Source organism: Lynx canadensis, chromosome D3 (genome assembly GCF_007474595.2).
Source record: "Lynx canadensis isolate LIC74 chromosome D3, mLynCan4.pri.v2, whole genome shotgun sequence".
Taxonomy (NCBI): Eukaryota; Metazoa; Chordata; class Mammalia; order Carnivora; family Felidae; genus Lynx; species Lynx canadensis.
The window spans coordinates 46,814,603-46,834,004 of NC_044314.2; the positions used below are offsets into that span (position 1 = coordinate 46,814,603).

Sequence of the window (19,402 nt, forward strand, 5' to 3'; positions counted from 1 at the left end):
AAAAGCTTAGGTTCACACAAAATCACATTCTCTGGCCACAGTACAAATATATGATACATGAAAAAGGTGTCTTTTTAAAAACCTCCATAAATTTTAAAATTAAAATCACACATGGAACAAAGGGGGCATAAAAAGAGAAATTAAAAATACTTAGAACTGAAAAATAACTGTACCGCAGAACCTGGGAGATGGAAACAAAGCAGTACCTAGAAGAAAAATTGTTACAGTGTAAGTATACATATTGGAAAATTTAAAAAGTCATGATATCAATAAGCTAAACATCCAACTTAAGACATTCAGACCAGAACAACAAAACAAGCCCATGAAAAAAACAGAAGAGACGAAAATTATAAAGCAAAGACCAAAAGTAATGAAATAGAAAACTAACAATGAACTAAAAAGCTAGTTCTATGAAAAGACTAATAAAATGTATGAACTTCTGGTGAAATTAATCAAGTTAAAAAAATAACATTAAATAGTAATAATGAAGGGGAGCCATAATATCATATATGCAGAAATTTAAAAGATAGTAGGAGACGGGGCTCCTGGGTGGCTCAGTCAGTTGAACATCCATCAGCTCAGGTCATGATGTCGTGTACGTGGGTTCAAGCCCTGCACCGGGCTCTGTGCTGACAGCTCAGCTTTGGATTCTGTTTCCCTCTCTCTCTGCCCCTCCCCTGCTCGTGCTCTGTCCCTCTCTGTCTCTTAAAACAGAAAATAAAACGTTAAAAAAAAGTTTAAAAGATAGTTGGAGAGCCACTACACATACCACAATGACTGAAATAAAAATGAATGCAAAAGTTCTTATTTTGCAAGAATGGAGAGCAGTTGAAACTCTCTCATTTTACTAGTGACAATATAATTTTGTAAAATTGCTATAAAAAATTGCTGGGCAGTATATACTAAAGTTGAATACTAGCCTACTTTGTGACCCATAAATTCTGTTCCTAGGTCTGTATCTAAAAGATACGAGAGCTAATGTTTACCACAGATTATGAAAAAGAATATTTATAACATATTTTTGCGTATAAGATTCAAGTTACAGTCAATCAAAATGCCTGTCAAAATTAAATGAATAAATACATTCATGTAATGGTATGAAATCATTCTAGTCACACAATGGAATAGTACACAACAATGAAGAGGAATGAGCCACTGCTATATAACAATCTTAGTGACTCGTATATACAATGTTCACAAAAAGAAACCAGACACATACCACTACATGACTCCACTCACCTAAAGTGTGAGAATAGGCAAAACTAATCTGTGATGATCAAAGTCAGAATAGTTACCTCTGGAATGGTACGAACTGGGAAGGGGCAAAAGGGATTTTTTTGGTTGCTAGAAATGTTCCATATCTTGATCTATGTGGTGGTTACACTGTTATATACGTATGTAAAATTTCATCAAGCAATACACTTAAGATTTTATATATATATATATATATATATATACACATATACACACATGCATATATATGTGCTATTTCTCAATTTTAACTTTTATTTAAAAAAACAAAAATGCACAAGATAAAAAAATAAGTGAATATTTTGAATAGTCTTATACAAATAACTGGATAAGTTTGATTATATGGAAACAGTTTTAGCATAGTATGTTACCAAAGCTGGCTCAAGATAAAAAAGAAAGTAGAATGATTCCCTAAACATTAAAGAGTTTAATAAAGTGTTGAAAGCCTTCCCACAAAGAAAATACCAGAACATATACATAACTCCAAAGCTGTGCCAGAAAATACAAAAAGAAAGGACACTCTAATTTGTTTAATCTCCAGTTAAAACAAGACAAAGAGAGTAAAAGAAAAATTTAGACTATTTTACTCATGATTTTACATATAAGAATTTTGAAGAAAATATTAACAAACTAAATCCACTGTGGTAAAAGATTTTATACTGTGATTAAAATGGTCTTATAACAATAATGCAAGGTGGGTTCAATCTCAAGAAAGCAATTGATTGAATTTGCCACGTTAGCAGTGTAAAAGAGACAAATTCTATGTTTATCTCGAGTTGCCAAAGAATCTAAATTCAACAAATTTTCATGCTTAAATAAAAACACTTGGAATAGGCACAGATTTCCTTACCCTAATAAAGACTATTTAAAATATTGTTTTTAGCAAGCATAATTAGAGAAGTTTGAATGCAGTTAGTGGTTTATAATAAAATCACTAATAAGCTCTGTTGGTTGACCTAACCAGCGATGTATGATAAAATAAAAATGTAGTTAAGTATAAAAAAGTAGGGAGCACTAAAACTGAAAAGAAAAAATCAAACTGTCATTTGGAGACCTTATGTTTGTGTGTAAAACAATAGCCAAAGTATCTAAAGATAAATTATTATAATGAATAAAACTTTAGCGAATTTTCTGGGTACCAAATCAACTCACAGAAGTCAATTAGATTTTTATTCACCAGCCAAAAGTGAAAAAATGTAAGTTGTAAAAGAATTCTATATATATAATAAACACAAAAAAATAGGATACTTAGAAATAAAATCTAAGGGGCGCCTGGGTGGCGCAGTCGGTTAAGCGTCTGACTTCAGCCAGGTCACAATCTCGCGGTCCGTGAGTTCGAGCCCCGCGTCAGGCTCTGGGCTGATGGCTCGGAGCCTGGAGCCTGTTTCTGATTCTGTGTCTCCCTCTCTCTCTGCCCCTCCCCCATTCATGCTCTGTCTCTCTCTGTCCCAAAAATAAATAAAAAAAACGTTGAAAAAAATTAAAAAAAAAAAAAGAAATAAAATCTAAGCTGTTCAAGGCATTTATGGACAAAAATGGCACAACATTATTGGAAAATATTTTTCAAGACCTAAATAATGATTACGTTTAACTTGTTTATGGAAAAGAAGATTCAATACTGTGAAGTTGTCAAATATCCTTACTTTGATCCATAAATTCATAGCTACTCCAGTGAAAACTTCCAACAATTTTAAAATATATATATATATATATATATATTTTTTTTTTTAACGTTTATTTATTTTTGAGACAGGGAGAGACAGAGCATGAACGGGGGAGGGGCAGAGAGAGAGGGAGACACAGAATCTGAAGCCATCAGCCCAGAGCCCGTCGCGGGGCTCGAACTCACCGACCGCGAGATCGTGACCTGAGTTGAAGTCGGACGCTTAACTGACTGAGCTACCCAGGCGCCCCTAAAATATATTTTTTATGCTTTTACTTTTTTGGAACTTGACAAGGAGGTTCAAAAATGTATATGGAATAATGGAAGGTGAAGAATAGCAAAGATTCTCTTGAAGGAAAAGAAGAAGCAGGGGACGATTGTCCTACTACGCAGGCATTAATAATAAATATGCAGCAATTAGCATAATGTGGGATTAGTCCACAGAACAAAACACAGATTCTCCAAGAGATAGTGGTAAAGGAATGGATGGAGTATTCAATTCATTATCCATATGGAAAATTAAAAATAGAATACTCACATGTGTAAAAATGTGTGAAAGATAAAACTATAAATCTTTTAGGAAAAAATGTAAAGAATATTTTCATGACCCTAGGTTGGGAATGATTTCTCACATAATACCCAGACAGCATAAATCACAAATAAAATAATTGATCTGTTCCTCTACCTTAAACACAATAACTTGTATACCAAAAGTTCTATAAAGTGATCAAAAATGGAAGCTATAAGATGTTAAAACATTTATAACACATATAGCTAGGAAAATGATTAGTTTCCTAAATATGGGGAAAACGGCCATAAATCAATAAGAAAACACAAACCCACAAGTTAGAATCTGGGAAATTAACGTGAAATGACATTTCACAAAGAGGAAACACAAGGGCTCAGTAAACGTGTGAAAAATTTATTTATTTATTTATTTATTTATTTTATTTTATTTTATTTTATTTTTAACGTTTATTTATTTTTGAGACAGAGAGAGACAGAGTATGAATGGGGGAGGGTCAGAGAGAGGGAGACACAGAATCTGAAACAGGCTCCAGGCTCTGAGCTGTCAGCACAGAGCCCGATGCGGGGTTCGAACTCACGGACCGGGAGATCATGACCTGAGCCGAAGTCGGCGGCTTAACCGACTGAGCCACCCAGGTGCCCCGACATGTGAAAATATTTATCCTGATTTGTAATATGGGAAATGCAAATTCAGACAGAGTAATAGATTGTCTGGAAAGAACACACAGGAAGCTAAGTTGGACACACCAGGTGTTTGTTTAATAGTTACTCTTTATGTACTACTTATGTTATAAATTCTCTTCATAACATTTAATATTTAACATAAAAAGCAAATAATCAGAACCATAAGTATACAATCAGTATCACTTATTATAAATAAAAGATAACATAAAAACTAATACAATTAGTGCAAAATAATGTTTTAAAAATTCTAGCTATATATTCGTATTTGCAAAAAGCTGAAAGCCTGAAACCTGTTCTTTTGTTGTTACCAGAAAATTTATCAAGTGTTTTAGAGGTATTAAAGACATATTAGCATCTCAGTGAGACCTTTTTCCTTTGCATAATCAGAAAGAACTGTATTTGTTCTTTACAATTAAGGTAGTACATATCTCACGCTTTGGAGAACATTAGCCTATGGCATTAACTTTTTATTCCTCATTTGGTACTTCACCTTAGGATAACAGATTTATTAATTTCCTGCTATGTACAAGGCATTAGGCTATCGGGTTTGTAAAGAGGATGAGCGTTTTGCAAGTGTGGGTTTTTGAATACTCGTCTTTCTCCCCAGTATAGCCCCCTGAGGGTGTATAGTTTACTAATGAAAGATTAATATAGAACAATAAATATAATATAAATTAGAATGGGATACGTGCCATAATAGGAGTAGTAATGAACTGCTAAAATACTTCGGGAGAGGTAGCAAATAACCAGGCAGGAGTTAGCTTTGCTGGTATCTGTGTGGGGAGCAAACAAATCGGGAGAACTCGCGAAGCAAAAGTCCTGTGGCAGCAAGCAGTGTGCCCGGCTGGCTTAAGGAATAACAAGTGGCCAGCATGGCAGGAGCACAGAGAGCTGGAGGTGGGCGGAGGCAGAGCTTGGCTTGGTGTCCTCCATGTTTCTCAGGAGAGTCTCTTACACGTGAGAGGTCCTTAGTAAACACTTGTAAATAGTTGAAACTTGGTGATTAAAACAAACAGAGAAAAGAAACAAAGAAGGGAGCATTTCTCTGAAGAACTGTATGGTGATGCAGTTTCTTCGAACCACGCATAAATAGAACATTAGACTCCTCATAAGTATGTAATATTCTGTGCAATTCATATCATAAAGAGACTGAATGGCAGGTGAAATCCTGTAAAAAAAATCCCCATATCAAGGCAAATGATTTATTTTGTTGAATTAAACATTGTATTACAGAAGCCAGTCTTCAACTGAGTCTGAAAATTTTTTTGTCCTTCAGAGCCTGCTGCTATAGGTGTAGGGAATTTGAACATATGCCATGTAGCATAGTACAGGAAAATATTGTGCTTACCAAAAAAAGCAGTACAAATAACAGTTGACAGAACCATCTGTGTCGTCTTAACTAGTCCTTCCTAAGCTTCAATTCCTTCATTGCTAACATGGGCATAATCCATACTTTGCCTACTGCATAGGGTTATTGTGAAGAGCAAATGGTATATGTATATATGAAAGTTCTTAGCAGATGTTGTATACTGTACATCGTTTATGTAATATCTGTGCATAAGTCTACACATATCCCTACGGATATCTGCACACATTCGTATAATTTATATGTGAAATGTCTTCAATTGATTTGTAAATGTAATCTAAAATAATTCCATCTAATGCTAGGGCTATATGGATTATTCGGTCAGAATGCATCAAAATCAGTCATCACACTTCCACAAAGTTGGTGAAATAGAAAAGCATAATAAGATATTAAAACAAACCTAGAAGCAAGGAAATCCAAAGAACAAACAGAGTGCACAGACCACAAAGGTAAAAATATTACTTTATTTGCTTTGAGGTCAGAGATCGTGTCACGTGACGATAAATGTAAAAGGTGGAAAAAACATGTAAAATAGGTGAGTGTATAGGCAGAAAAAGTAATTATAGATAAGAAACGGAAAATGTTCAATAGTACTATTGATTTGAAACATCATAGAGAACAGGGGAACAAAAAAAGTATTGGGGAAATAATGTATAAGAAAAACAAAAATTATACATGAAAGGCATACTGTGAATCCCAAAATAAGGTATTTTCCCACTAAGCTCCAGAAGCAAGTGGATAGTTTGAGAAGCAGTTAATTTTAAAAAGCTGTTGTTTGTTTGTCTAAAACCCACTGACAGTGTTCTCTAGGGATCAAACATATTTACATTCTTCAGAAGGAAAAGTGGTGAAAATTTTGTGGGGAATTTTTTTTTTGGACAGGATTTGTAATTTAGATGCATAATCTCTTATTTTTAGAATAGAATGCTATACTTGAAAATTACTAATAAATAAGTGATTGAGAGAGATTTCAAGGCACAGATTCACCATGATTTAGAAACCTAAGTGTCACTGATAAACATAACTTGACAAAGTCTGATGTTAACGTTTTCATTTTAAGATACGTCTAAGGATTACCTTTGGTATTTTATATTTATAAGTTTGGCTTCCAGTAAGGAAGCAAAAGCGAATTGTAATAAAATTTCTTGATAACTAGATGTCCAGAAATATAGAATTTAATTATGAATAGAGACCACCTATTTAACCAAGATCATTCTTAAAAAAAAAAAAAAAGTAAGGGGTGGAACAGAAAGCGGGGAGAAGGATAGATGGAAGGGACGTGGGTGACGGGACTAAGAGACTAGATGAGGTAGCTGAAAAACTGGCAGGAAGCCCTCTAAGCTTCATGTCTATACCTACTAGGACTGGAAAATTGACATCATTTTGGTGGAAGACAGAACCTTTCAGCCCCATAACTGGGTCTGGATTGATATCATTTTGTTGTACCAAATTTAAATAATTTCAAAACAAGCATTCCATAACAGACACACTACACTATTTGGGTCAATTTGTGTCTGTTGCATTCATTCATTCGACAGGAATTGGGTTTCAGACCTGTGGCAGGCATTGTGCATAGGCACTGCACACACAGTGACAAACAGGTAAGTATCACTTCGTGTTTCTTTTGGCAAAGAATTACACTTTCAAAAAGCAAATGTCCCCTCCAATGGTGAATTGTATACATATTGAGATGGTGAGTAGTTAGCAGGATTAGAAATAGGAATATTCTCTAACCTTAGAGATATTCAATAGAGAATAGAGATATTCAATAGAGAATAGAGATATTCTCTAACCTTAGTAAGGATATTCAATAATAAAATTCTAAAATGTCTTTTAAAATAATGATTGATTTATCACCTGGACTGTTAAGGAACATCTAAAAAAATTGCAGTGCTTGCCTTGCACAGAGTCGATAAAAAATGTCGAATTTGATATTATAATCCTTTTCCTAGCACTTCCCCCCTCAGATTCTTTACTGGGGGGCAGTGTTCTCAAGGAGCAAAAGTCCTGTTGAGAAAGGGCCCCATATTTTCTCAAGTTATATTCTTGGGCATTTTTTATATGGAAAATCTGTGGCTTTGTAAAATATAGTATCAATAAGGATTATGCAGAGCTTTTTGAAGTCTATAGTTTAATCTTTCTGGGATAATCTGAAGGGGGACTAGAAGGTCTTATGTGGTTGTCTGATGCAGAATGCAGGTATGTTTGGTGGCAACAATCTGGTTGCCTCCAATAAATTTCTCGAAAACGCTTACTCTTGGGCATACTTCTAAAAAGCCCCAATCAATTCACTTCTGTATAGTTCATACACTCCTTCACAAATAACCCCTGTCAGGCAGTGCACTGGGTACTGGAGCTAAAGGAGAAATAAGACATTGTTCCTTAAGTGACAGGAAGCCTTGCAATGTAATGTGAATAGATGTTTTGAATATAACATAGTAAATTCCATGCTGAAAGAATAGGCTGAGAAGGGAGGACCCACAAAGAAAGCAACAGTTAGTAGCAAGAACTGGCAGTGGACAGGTGGGGCTGCAAAGGCGATCCTGTGGTCCAGTGCCAAGAGGAGCCATGGGTTTGATGCACATTGGAGAGCCGACTTGGCAGTAGTTGGCAATTCCTTTTTGTAAACGTGCTACCCCACCATATAGACGTGGCTGTGTTTATCACTAGTCCGGAGTTTGAGGCTTGCTGTGTTGGTCATTTTCTGTGCATTCCAGGCAAGGATACATCGTCTCTCTGGACCTCACTTCCGTGGTCTATGATGAGGAAATTGAGACGGATGACCTCACACATCCCTTTGAATCCTAGAACTGCATGATACTCTGTATAAGCTTGTACTGGTACCTTTGAAAATATAAAGAATGTGGGGGCATTGTATTCTTTTATTTTAAATGATCCTTTTTTTGAATGATGAATGAGGAATAATTCTATAAATCCTAATAAACTCAATTAAAACAAGGGGGTAAGGGGCGCCTGGGTGGCCCAGTAGGTTGAACGTCCAACTTTGGTTCAGGTCATGATCTTGTGGTTCATGGGTTCGAGCCCCATGTCGGGCTCTATGCTGTCAGCTTGGAGCCTGGAGCCTGCTTCAGATTCTGTGTCTCCCTCTCTCTGCCTATCCCCCACTCATGTTCTCTCTCTCTCTCTCTCTCTCTCTCTCTCTCTCTCTGTCTCTCTCAAAAATAAATAAACATTAAAACATTTAAAACAAGGGGTTAAAAGAACCTGGCATTTTTACGTTTATATACATTGTAACTGGACAGCAGGATTTAGAATAGGTAAGGTCAAGGAAACACACCTCCATCCTAAAAACATTAGTGCCGGGGAGCACAAACAACAAGAATAATAAAGTAAACACCTACAGGGTGCGTGGGCGTAATTGCTAACAAGTTTTAGGGAGCAGGTGGGGTTTTAGAAGCAATTTGAAGAAGAAGAGAAAGATGGTCTGACATGCCTCAGTGGGAAAGCTGTTCAAGTGGAAGGGATGGACGAGGGAAGGCAGAACACAAAATGAAAATAGGGAGAAAGGGAGAAGCAGAAAGAAAAAATAAAAGAACTTCCGAGAAAAGGTGGACATGAGGTAAGGTGCCTCAATGGAAATAAGAGTAATAAAGGACAAGGTAACTTGGCCGCATACGGGGTAACTGAAATGACCCAAACAAGAGAGAGACGTTCTGTAGATAAGAACACGAGGTATCCCTTTGACAAAAGAGTAGCTGGAAGGTTAGATGAGGTAAATATAAATGGAGGAGAGTAACCAGGACTCCATAGGATTCATCCTCTGAAGAGGAGTGGGAAGAAGCAATGATTTTTATGTTACAGCAAACCAGTAGGACTCATTCACACATTAATTTGTCGTGGAAATAACGCTGGTTCATGTATTGCGGCGAATACACGATAGGTAAGACAGAGCCCTCCATCTACCCTTAAAGAGCTTATAGTCCTTTAGGAGATAAATCGGTTTCTTTGAAATAATTCGGATACAGCATATAACGAATTCTAAGGGAATCAAAAAGAAACTTTTATGATTTAGTATTAGATAAAGCTCTTCTCTATGTTACCCTTTTGATATTTATGGCGAGTATCTGGTAAATGGTACCAGTACTCCCTAAGTGTTAACAAACCTGTCTAGATTCTCAACTTGCCTTTAGGGCAGAAGTTATACACTTAAGAAAATGTTCCTTAATGGATTCTAAAATATTTCCCCCCCACACACAATTTTCTCCAGGTTTCTGGTAGGATCTGTAAATCGTGTTACCAACTTCTAGCATTCGATCGCTGTGGGCATGCCATGCGACTTAATAGTGTTACAACACACTACTATTTCACGTTCCTACTCCATCGTCTCTCCAACTTGGTGTCCCCAGTGTCATTCAGCCATAGCTTCTCATTCTGACAATAGTGAGACGGGAGGGAGGTTTCAGATTTCTAAGGTGAAATCAATGTATGGCTGAAATAATTGATGGGAAAAATAGACCATAATTTGGTGTAAGGCAAAAATTTTGACTTCTGCCTTTCCTCCTCTCATTTATGTTTATAAAAACGGATTATTTAAACTCTTATTCCCCCACTCTCAGTTTCTTCGCTTTCTGACGGATAGGGAATGTTCACAAACAGTCGATGTTGGAAGGTAACCGGAACCTATGAATTATAAATCCTTCCAAACCAGGAGCTAACAAAATATTATAACTGGGGATAACTAGAAGCAAATTCCTGTCCTGACTCAAAAAGAATTAGCACATGCTTCTGGTGATTTTTTTTTAACCTTTAACACAGCATTAATTTAGTCTGTGTATTCAGCCTCTTCTGATTCACGGATTTCCAGTGCGCAGTAGAGTAGTGGAGAAGTTTTCCGGCAGCAGTAGTCAAGTCCTGGGTAACACTTTAAGAATGAAGGTGCTGGATGAGGGATGTCTCAGTAGATCATCCATTGGATAGTCAATAAATGCAATGTATTGACTGCCTACTTTATGGACAGCTCTACAAGAGAGTGACCCAGGTAGATTTGTTATGGCACAGAACAAACAGCACTTGAACATGTACCATTAAGTGAGATCATCTAGGTGAAGACCTCTTACCCGGAGGGTCTCGGTGGCCTGTGTAGTGAGGAAATAAGCTAGGCCCTTGGAAGAGCCTTCCAAATTCTGAGTCAGGAGAAATCAGAGGAGTGGAGATAAATAAGCCTAAGAAAGCATTTCTCTCCATGAGAAACTTAGGCTCAAATTCATGATACTTACTCCCATTTTTGACTCTGGGTTTTGCTTTTTAGTGAGAGCTGGCCAGAATTTTTTTTTTTTAAATCTCAATTATTTTCAATTTTTTTTCTATTCATGATACCTTTGAAAATAAGATATTTTAACTGCTATTTTATCTAATATTCAAAAAGAACCCAAGAAAAGCGGGAAAACATGGTTAGGCTTTTTTACCCCTTGATTTCAAACTTAGGGGGAGCTTAAATGTATATCTTTGTGGAGTTTTGAATTTATTTCTAAAAACTAAATATGTCTAAGTCAATATTGTTTTCAGATTCCATAGGGACCTATGCAGAGTTTGTCTAAAATTAAAAGAAAAAAGTGCAACTTAGTCATTTGAAACAAAAATATTTTTGCAAACTTTTTCTTACTAGATTTTTGTCTCTCTCCTCATTTTTCCTGCCCAGTTGATGAGAGCAATCTTATTTAGCCCTGCTTCTGTTCTGAATTGCCTTCCTCATTCCACCAAATATCCCACCAGACTGTGAACACTTGCCTGGCACATAACAGGCACTTTGGAACTCAGTTTTGAGCTCAGGGAAAAGTGTTCCCATTTTCGACCTCGGATAAAGTCTCTTCTCTCCCAGGGAACTTTTCCTGACTCTTGTAGACCATGTTAATCTGTCTTTATTTGATGTGTTTAAGGGTCTTCTCTTTGTCGTACACTGGCTGTCTCTTGGCCTTGAACTGCTTTGCTGTGTTAGGCAGGCAGAATACGTACGACAGTTTAATATTGGTGTGTGTTCTTTCCGCATTTATATTGTAACTCCTTGAGTTGAGGAATCATGTTTAATAGTTCTTCTTGGTTACTGAGCTCTTAGCACAAAGTGCTATGTGGTCTTCAACCTCAGGACATTAACCACATCTGTAAGACAACAGTGTCCTTCTGTTAACTACCATGAGAACACACAACAGAAAATCCACACTGGTGTTCTTCAGTGAATCCCCTGGGCAAACTTTTCATCGTTACTAGCTGTCATTACATTTCACCCATTTTTCCCTCTCTGTTCTGACTTACTTTCACACAAATGCAGGGTGACTTGGAAAATATCCAAACTAAATTAGTAAAATGTCTGAACTATAGAGTATTTGTGGAAGGCTGCAGGTTTACAATTTTCACTCACACATAATACTCACTTGCTTGCCAACAAAATACTGCCAAGTAAAGGTGCTACTGCTCTTAAGTATAAGTCTCACTTAGAATTAATACATTCGTTCTCAGAATGGTAATGTATATTGCTATAGTCCTTGAAAACAGCTTTTTTTTTCCCCTCGCTAGGTTGAACCTTTTTACATGCTCTATCTTCTTCCTTCCCACTCCCAACCTTGTCCCCAACTTGTGATATTCTTTCTGCTACTAATTTTGAAACCTCTAATAAACATTCATTTAACCTTTGTTAATTGTCATAAACTTGAAATCAGTGGGTTCTAGTTTAAAGAAATTTTAATATGGTTTCAAAGTCCACATAAAAGAGTGAGAATTAATCTTTGACAAGCAACTGTGTTGGGTCAGACAGTTTATGTAGTACTCCATTCCGTCTCCGTAATAACCTGTCAAGGAAAGAGTAATAAAGGTAGTTCCAGTTTAATTCAGGCATGCTACATGGTAGGCACGGTACTAAGCACTTTTATATAGTTCTCACTTGCTTCTCACATCAACTCTTAAGATGTAAGTTTTATTAGTTTTAATTTACAGGGAAGGGTACAAAGACTCAGGGTCATTAAATGATTTGTCACACAGCTAAATTATGAAGCCACTAAATAGCAACTAATTGCAAAAACAAGATTCTAATGTTGCTTTCCTACTAAGATTGCTGGGTATGTTTGGAGTGGATATTTTATAGCATCGTGGAAGCTGTAAACAGCATCCTGATTTCAGGGGGTCCCGACTGTGTCAGAGACTGGCCCTTCCTTGAGGGCCTCAGCCTAAGTTTGGGTCCAGTGAAATACAAGGGGTTGTGGGCCGTGAGACACCCTTGGGAAATGACTCTGTAACATCATGCTTTGATGCTCCAAACATATAACGATGATGGATAAAGTACAGATAACCAAATAGACATAGTCAGGTTCAAAACAATTCTCCATCCTTGAGATCCAGAAAGCAAATTTCAAAAGTGGTTAGGACCGAAGCCAGGATTCCACTGGATTCTACTTCAGAACAAGTGGTAGCTGGATGTAATCTCTGTGGGACAAAACTAAACCTGCTACGTAGCACAGGACAGGGGGGAAACTTCATTGCTTACAATAGGCGACTGGAAAAAAATCTGTTGTTGATCAATACCTGGTATTAGGGCTTTTCAGCTGGAGAGTTAAAGTGATAGGAAGAAAGATACAGTTTTATGCTTAAAACTGAATTAGCCATATGCTGGCTCTGTGATTCAACTAACAGTATCTTCTGTATCCCTGTAGCACTTCAGACACATAGGAAATGCCCTCATGAGACCTAATCTGATCTAGGAGTCTCAGATGGCCTGATAGAAGCAAAGGGAAAACTGCTAGAAAGGGAAGAATGAGCACATAGAAAAAAAGCTTCCACTACAAATGGGCTTCAAACCAAGATTGCAAAATATGTGAATGAATCTAATGCTAGTTAAGAGGCAAAACACAACAAAACCCAAAAATACTGCCCCCCAAAACCCAGCTGTTATGATACCAAAATTCCACTCCAGAAGAAGTTAATTATATGGAACAGTCTGACAAAGACTTTGAAATAAATATGCTTAGAAGCTCAGAAAGATAAATGAAGGTATGATTTCCACTAAAAATAGTGAGAAGTTGTGAAGCAAATTCAAGTATAAACAAAGCAAGAGTACTTGTGTTTAAAATTAGAAATGTTAGAAAAAATAAATAAAATTGGAAATGTTAGACATGAAAAATAGTCATTGAAATAAAAGTTTTGGTAGATAGGATACACTGTAGACTGGAGACCAGTGAAGAGAGAATTTGTGGTTTGTAAGGGTACAGAGAGTCACCTAGAACAAAACAGAGGACGAACTGACTTTTAAAATATGCATGAAAAATGGTTAAGATACATAGAGGAGAAATCCAGAGGCTCCATCCAATCTATGTCTAATAGGAGTTCCAGTAGAAGTGAATGGACAGTGTGTGAGAGATGTGTAGAAGCTGAAGAAATGATAGCTGAAAACTTTTAGGATTGGAGACATACATGAGCTCTCAGACAGAAATTATTCTTTTGTCATTGAGCAGGACTAATAGACAAAAATATATGGTTGAGAACATGGCAATTAAATCTCAGGACACTGGGAGGAAAGAGAAAATCTTGAAGTCGAGTAAGGGATTTTGGGAAGCGAGCTCTTCCCTATGGATTTTGGCCAAGGACCTAGTACTGAAAGCCTGTGCTGAAGGTGGCCAGGGACAGGGTCCTCACTCTAAGACCATCCCTGGCATTGTCAAAGACCAAAGCACTACACAATTGTAAGGAAAACCTTCTTCCAAGATCTACCTACAATGCAACTGTGAATTTACGTGCAAATGATCAGAGTATAAACTGTGTTAAAACTCAGTAGGTGGGAGGCAGAGTATAATACTGGCCTTAGTTATAGTATTCACAATCTGAATGAATTAGGCTGAGTCACCTAATCTGTAAATGAGGATAATAATCTTTCCTTTGTCAACTCTTACAGTTTTGTTGCAAGTGAATTTTATGCATATGAGTTCTTTATAGAATTTACAGACAATTATAGGAAACTATTGTTTCTTTATTATAGAAATGAATGTAAGTTATGGTGTTTGACCTTTTAGAATTCATACATTAGATTTATAAAAAAACAGGTAAACAGAAAAAACCCTTACCAAAAAACTACAAAAAATATTTGCAAAGCTACTTATAACAACTAAGCACAAATAATTTTTGGTGCACACCAAGTGTGGTGGTATAAAATGAACCAAGGAGATGGGCTTAATCAAGACTAGGTTTAGTGTTTTTAAAAAATGACGTATTATGAATTATTCTAACCATTTATTTCCATTTTTTATGAAAACATTTAAGTATATACCTAGATTTAATAATTGTTAACATTTAGCCACATGTGCTTTATCTGTATGTGACTATATATTTTTTTTCTGAGTATTTGGAGGTAAATTGTGAACATCATGCCATTTCATTCCTAAATATCCACAGAAAAAGATTTGTTTATCCACATAACCATGATACCATTGTCACATCTAAGAAAGTTAGCAGTAGTAATTCCCCGGTATCATTTTATAACCAGCTGATACTCAAATTTCCCCAGTTTCTTCAAAAACCTTTTTATAGCTGTTTTCTCCCCAAATTAGAATCCACACATTACATTTACACACACACACACGCACACACAACATTTATTAGTTGTCTTTTTAGTCTCTTTCATCTGAGAACAATCTCTCCACCTCTTTCTTCCCCTGTATGACATTGGCTTTTTGAAAATAGCAGGCCAAGAATATTTTTGATTTGTGTTGAAGAACATCTTGGATTTGTGTACTTTTTTTTCCCTCTCTTCTCTCACAGTACTGCTTATTCCTCTGTCCTTGCTTTTCCTGAAAACTGGACTATTTATCTAAAGGCTTGATTAGATTCAGGTATACATTTTAGATGAGAGTACTTTATTATGATGTATTATACTCCACATTGCATCACATCGAGAGACACATAATGCCAGGCTATTTTATTAGTAGTCATATTAGAGTAAGTAGTTTGGTTGCAGTGATTACCAACAGATAAATCCACTGTAAAGGTACATCTTTCTCTTTGTAGTTATTAAAGGATAAAACTTGAGTGTCTCCAGAATAACCTTTCTCTTAATAGTTTTAGCAGCCATGAATGATTATTCTGGGCTACTTCTTTTGGCATTGCAAAATGGTGAATTGCTAATTCTGTCATCCCTTCTACTGTGAGTCTTTCATAAAGAACTTTTCCTCATCAAATAGGCATGAACTACATTTCTTCCTAAAAAGCTTAGTGCTTCTGTGCCTTTAATTACTAATTTTTAGAATAAGAGATTTATGTCATAGTCACCTCCAAACCTCCAATGGTGGCAACTGAGATGTTTTTTCTGTTTCTGTTTTTGAAGGTTACTATGAACTCAATGATTTTTTTTTATAGTTTGTGTTTTGTTTTAAAAAAAAATCAAAGCAATTTATACCTGCAAAGTATATATAATTTTTTATTTGGTGAGGCTCAATGTGAAGCCTAAGTCTTAATTTGAATGGGGGGGGGTGGTTAATCAGAATAATGTTTTTTTTAAAGTATACATTATTAAAGATCCTAATCATTTTTTTTTAATTTATGAGATGCTCTTTTCTGAAAGTCTCTGAATACCTTAACCAGAGTATAACTGAAAACAAGAATGTCAAAAAGGCACATTTAAATTGTTCTCAAAATCAATCAAAAATAATGAGGTGCTGGGAAAAAGTTGTATCCTTGATAATTACATCTATCAGTATCAGAAAACAAAAGAGAACAATCAGGAAATGACAACCCCACTCCCAAGTAGCACATTAAAAAAGGCTAATGAAAAAAAGTCTCTTTTAAAAATTGTACTAAATTAGCATTTCAAGTAAATTGACAACTTAAGCGTTGATAAAGGCCAATCTGGGGCCCAAACAATGGAAGTTCTGTTTCTACAGTTATCTGCTTTTAGGAGAAATGATCTCACTTGACTTTTTTTTTGTTGTTGTCTTCTATATAAATGGAAGTAATTGTCCTAAGGGGGGGGGGGGTGGTGACAGTCCTCCTGTACTCCTTAAGGGTGAGGAGACCCCTGGAGTATTGTGCTTAATTTGAGGTTCTATTACTTAAAAGGTTGACCTGGAAGAGGGTAACCAGGGTGATGAAAATTGTTGAAAATGTTTCATATGCCATCCCTCTATTCTCAGTCTGAAAAAGGGTTAATGTAGTTGGCTTATTAGACGAGGGAGCCAGCCTGTTTTTTACAGCTCCAGAGCATAGAGTTAGGACAAATGCACAAAAGTAGCAGAAAGCAGATTTGGGTCTAGAATTAGAAAGAAGTCCTTTATAAACTCAGCTGTACAGAGCTGGAGTAGATTTGCCTCCAAGGGACTGAACTCCCCAAGGCAACCAACACTGTGCAGAGGTTATAATCGCTTTACTTAAAGATGGTGTATGGGTGGGCAGAGGTCACTCACACATTTTGCTAAGAGCCTATAATTATAATAAAGATGCTTTAAAAGTCATTTAAAATTGCTTTTTTAAAAGAAATAGAGAGTAAAAATGAATTTCATATCATGGCTTTAAAAAAGAAAACCTTAATACATCTCAATTTGCATATCATTGCTTTGTATTGCGAAATGTGGGCTGTATGGTGAGGCAGAGTTCAAGCTACAGCATTTTAAGATCATGGTACATTGTTTTTGATGACATGAAATTCTTACTTCATCAGCCCCAAATTTAGGAGCTTATATATAGGTAAGAATATGACTTTGTTAATAAGAATAGAACATAACATTTTAGACACTGTCTTAAGAGTGGAATTAGTATTTGAATTATCAACAGTGACAAAAGCATTTTCTTTCCATGATAAAAGAAAAGTTACGTACATAGATATCCAAATATGTCAGTTCATTCTGAAGGTAGTAGTAAGTGCTGGTATTTTATTTTGGCTTGTCAAGTGATTTTCTTCTTTATTATTAGGCCAGGAAAAAAAAAGTCCTAGTATATTCCACCAACATATTCATCAGTCATCATTTTTGGAGACAGTTTTCGACATATTGTATGTTTTACTGTGCTAACAAGAGAAAAGACTAGCCATTAAGTTTATGTTTCTTTGTTTTTCAGCAAGGTCACATATCAGGAATAATGCTAGAAGTATGCTAATAAACAATATATAATGTAGGTCATCTGGGAGTAAGAAATATTTTCTAACTAGTTCTAAAGGGAAATATTGTTAAAAAAGGGATAGATGTTATTTACACCACACATGTTGCTCTATATGTCACCATCAAAAGCATCTTGTAAACAGCTCAGCACAGTAAATCTTCCTCGGTGATTGTCAGGGTTTTTCAACTCCGTGTTAGATTTAGATTCAGCACACTCAATTCACAATATGCTTAATGTACAAAGCCTGTTAGATTATTTAGAAACCTTCTATTGGAAATATGCCTGCCCTTTTGTGTTTTACAAGGAATTCTACTATCCTGGGTTGCACAAGCCAGTGCTATGCTAAGTGACAGTAATCAAGACGGTGTTACATTAGTGGCATTTGAAATTTTAATTGCTGATGAAATGATGCTAAATTTTTGTGCCTAGCCTTGATTTTGTTGAGTTCTTTAAAATTAATGACAATTTGCAGACTGATATTTTGTACTGCTACCATTAGTAAAACAAGTTTGTAAGACTACGGATGAAACGATAATTCTCTAAGAATGCCTTAACAAACTGCCATTGATGTGATTTTACAAATGTTATTTTCTCACATTGGGGAGATTTCAAAATGGATTATTTCATAAGGGTTTATTTTGTTTTCCAAGATGGTTTTTAATTGTAAATATCAAGTTTCATCATAAAGGAATTTATGTAACTGTGTTCTGGAAAACATAACCAATACTTTATTTATTGAGTTCATCTAATATGTGCTGAGCCATATGGGGGACACAGTGCCAAGGATGTGAAGTCATAAAGGCAGCTTTTATCGGACAGTCTAGCATTTAGAATCAAGACAGCTGATTTCTCTTCTTGGCTGTAGGGCACTCTGACATCAGGCAAATCTTTCTACTTCCCTGCGCCTCAGTTTCTTTATTTATGATAACAAGAATTAATAAATCCTGCACTCTCCACTTCCCAGAGCTGTTGTATAAAATGATAAAACCATCTTAGAAAGTTCAGTATGGCATGATTTCTTTATAGGAGAAAATATGTGTTTAAATGCTAGTATTTAGCAACTTCTGAAACATCTAAATATCAGACTAAGTTGCAACTAAAAACGAGAATTGCTGAATCTTGTAGCTAGATTCCATGAGTCTTACTGACCATTTCACTAAGGGATATCTAGAAGTAATGTCACAGTCATTTTGGTCAGAATGAAATTGTGCCTGATCTACGAAGACCTCGGTTTCTGAAACCCAACTATGTGTTACAGATTTTTTTTTTAATACTAACTTCGGTTTTTGAGTTTAGGAATCTTTAAAAATATATTATTCTGTAATTATGTGCCTTCATGTCTTCCAACTGTTTGCAACTAAAAGTATAGTGTTGGGATCAGACCACAAGGTCTTAGTGAGGAATTCATGGAACTTTGCCCAAGCAGACCCACAGTAGCCAGACCAGCATCTCAAAAAAATGTTGTGAGTTGGGTTGGGCTCTTTTTTTTTTTTAAAGAAAACAGTAAGAAGTGCATGTGTCTAAGTAATTCTATTTATACTTGTTTTCTCAGAAGAAGACCTATCAGTGCATCAAGTGTCAGATGGTTTTCTACAATGAATGGGATATTCAGGTTCATGTTGCAAATCACATGATTGGTGAGTGACACTCTAACCCTTATTACAGATAGCTTTTTCTCCTACTTGTGTATCAATGCCTATATAATTAAACAGAGTTAAAGATGAATTAATTGTTCAGCCATCAATGTTTTACCTAGGCATGATTGATTTTTATTACTATTATTAGGCCTGATAAGACATTAGCACATTTTATTTTCTGCAAGG

At 35.9% G+C, this 19,402-nt stretch overlaps 1 protein-coding gene across 2 annotated transcripts in view; it reads left to right on the forward strand.

The window, feature by feature from the left end:
* ZNF521 (zinc finger protein 521) overlaps positions 1-19,402 on the forward strand; it is a 280,011-nt gene that overhangs the window by 130,300 nt on the left and 130,309 nt on the right. For both annotated transcript variants that reach the window (XM_030336929.2, XM_030336931.1), the window contains one exon: positions 19,132-19,216. In XM_030336929.2, the coding sequence (XP_030192789.1) occupies positions 19,132-19,216 (85 nt within the window). The remainder of the gene's footprint in view (positions 1-19,131; positions 19,217-19,402) is intronic.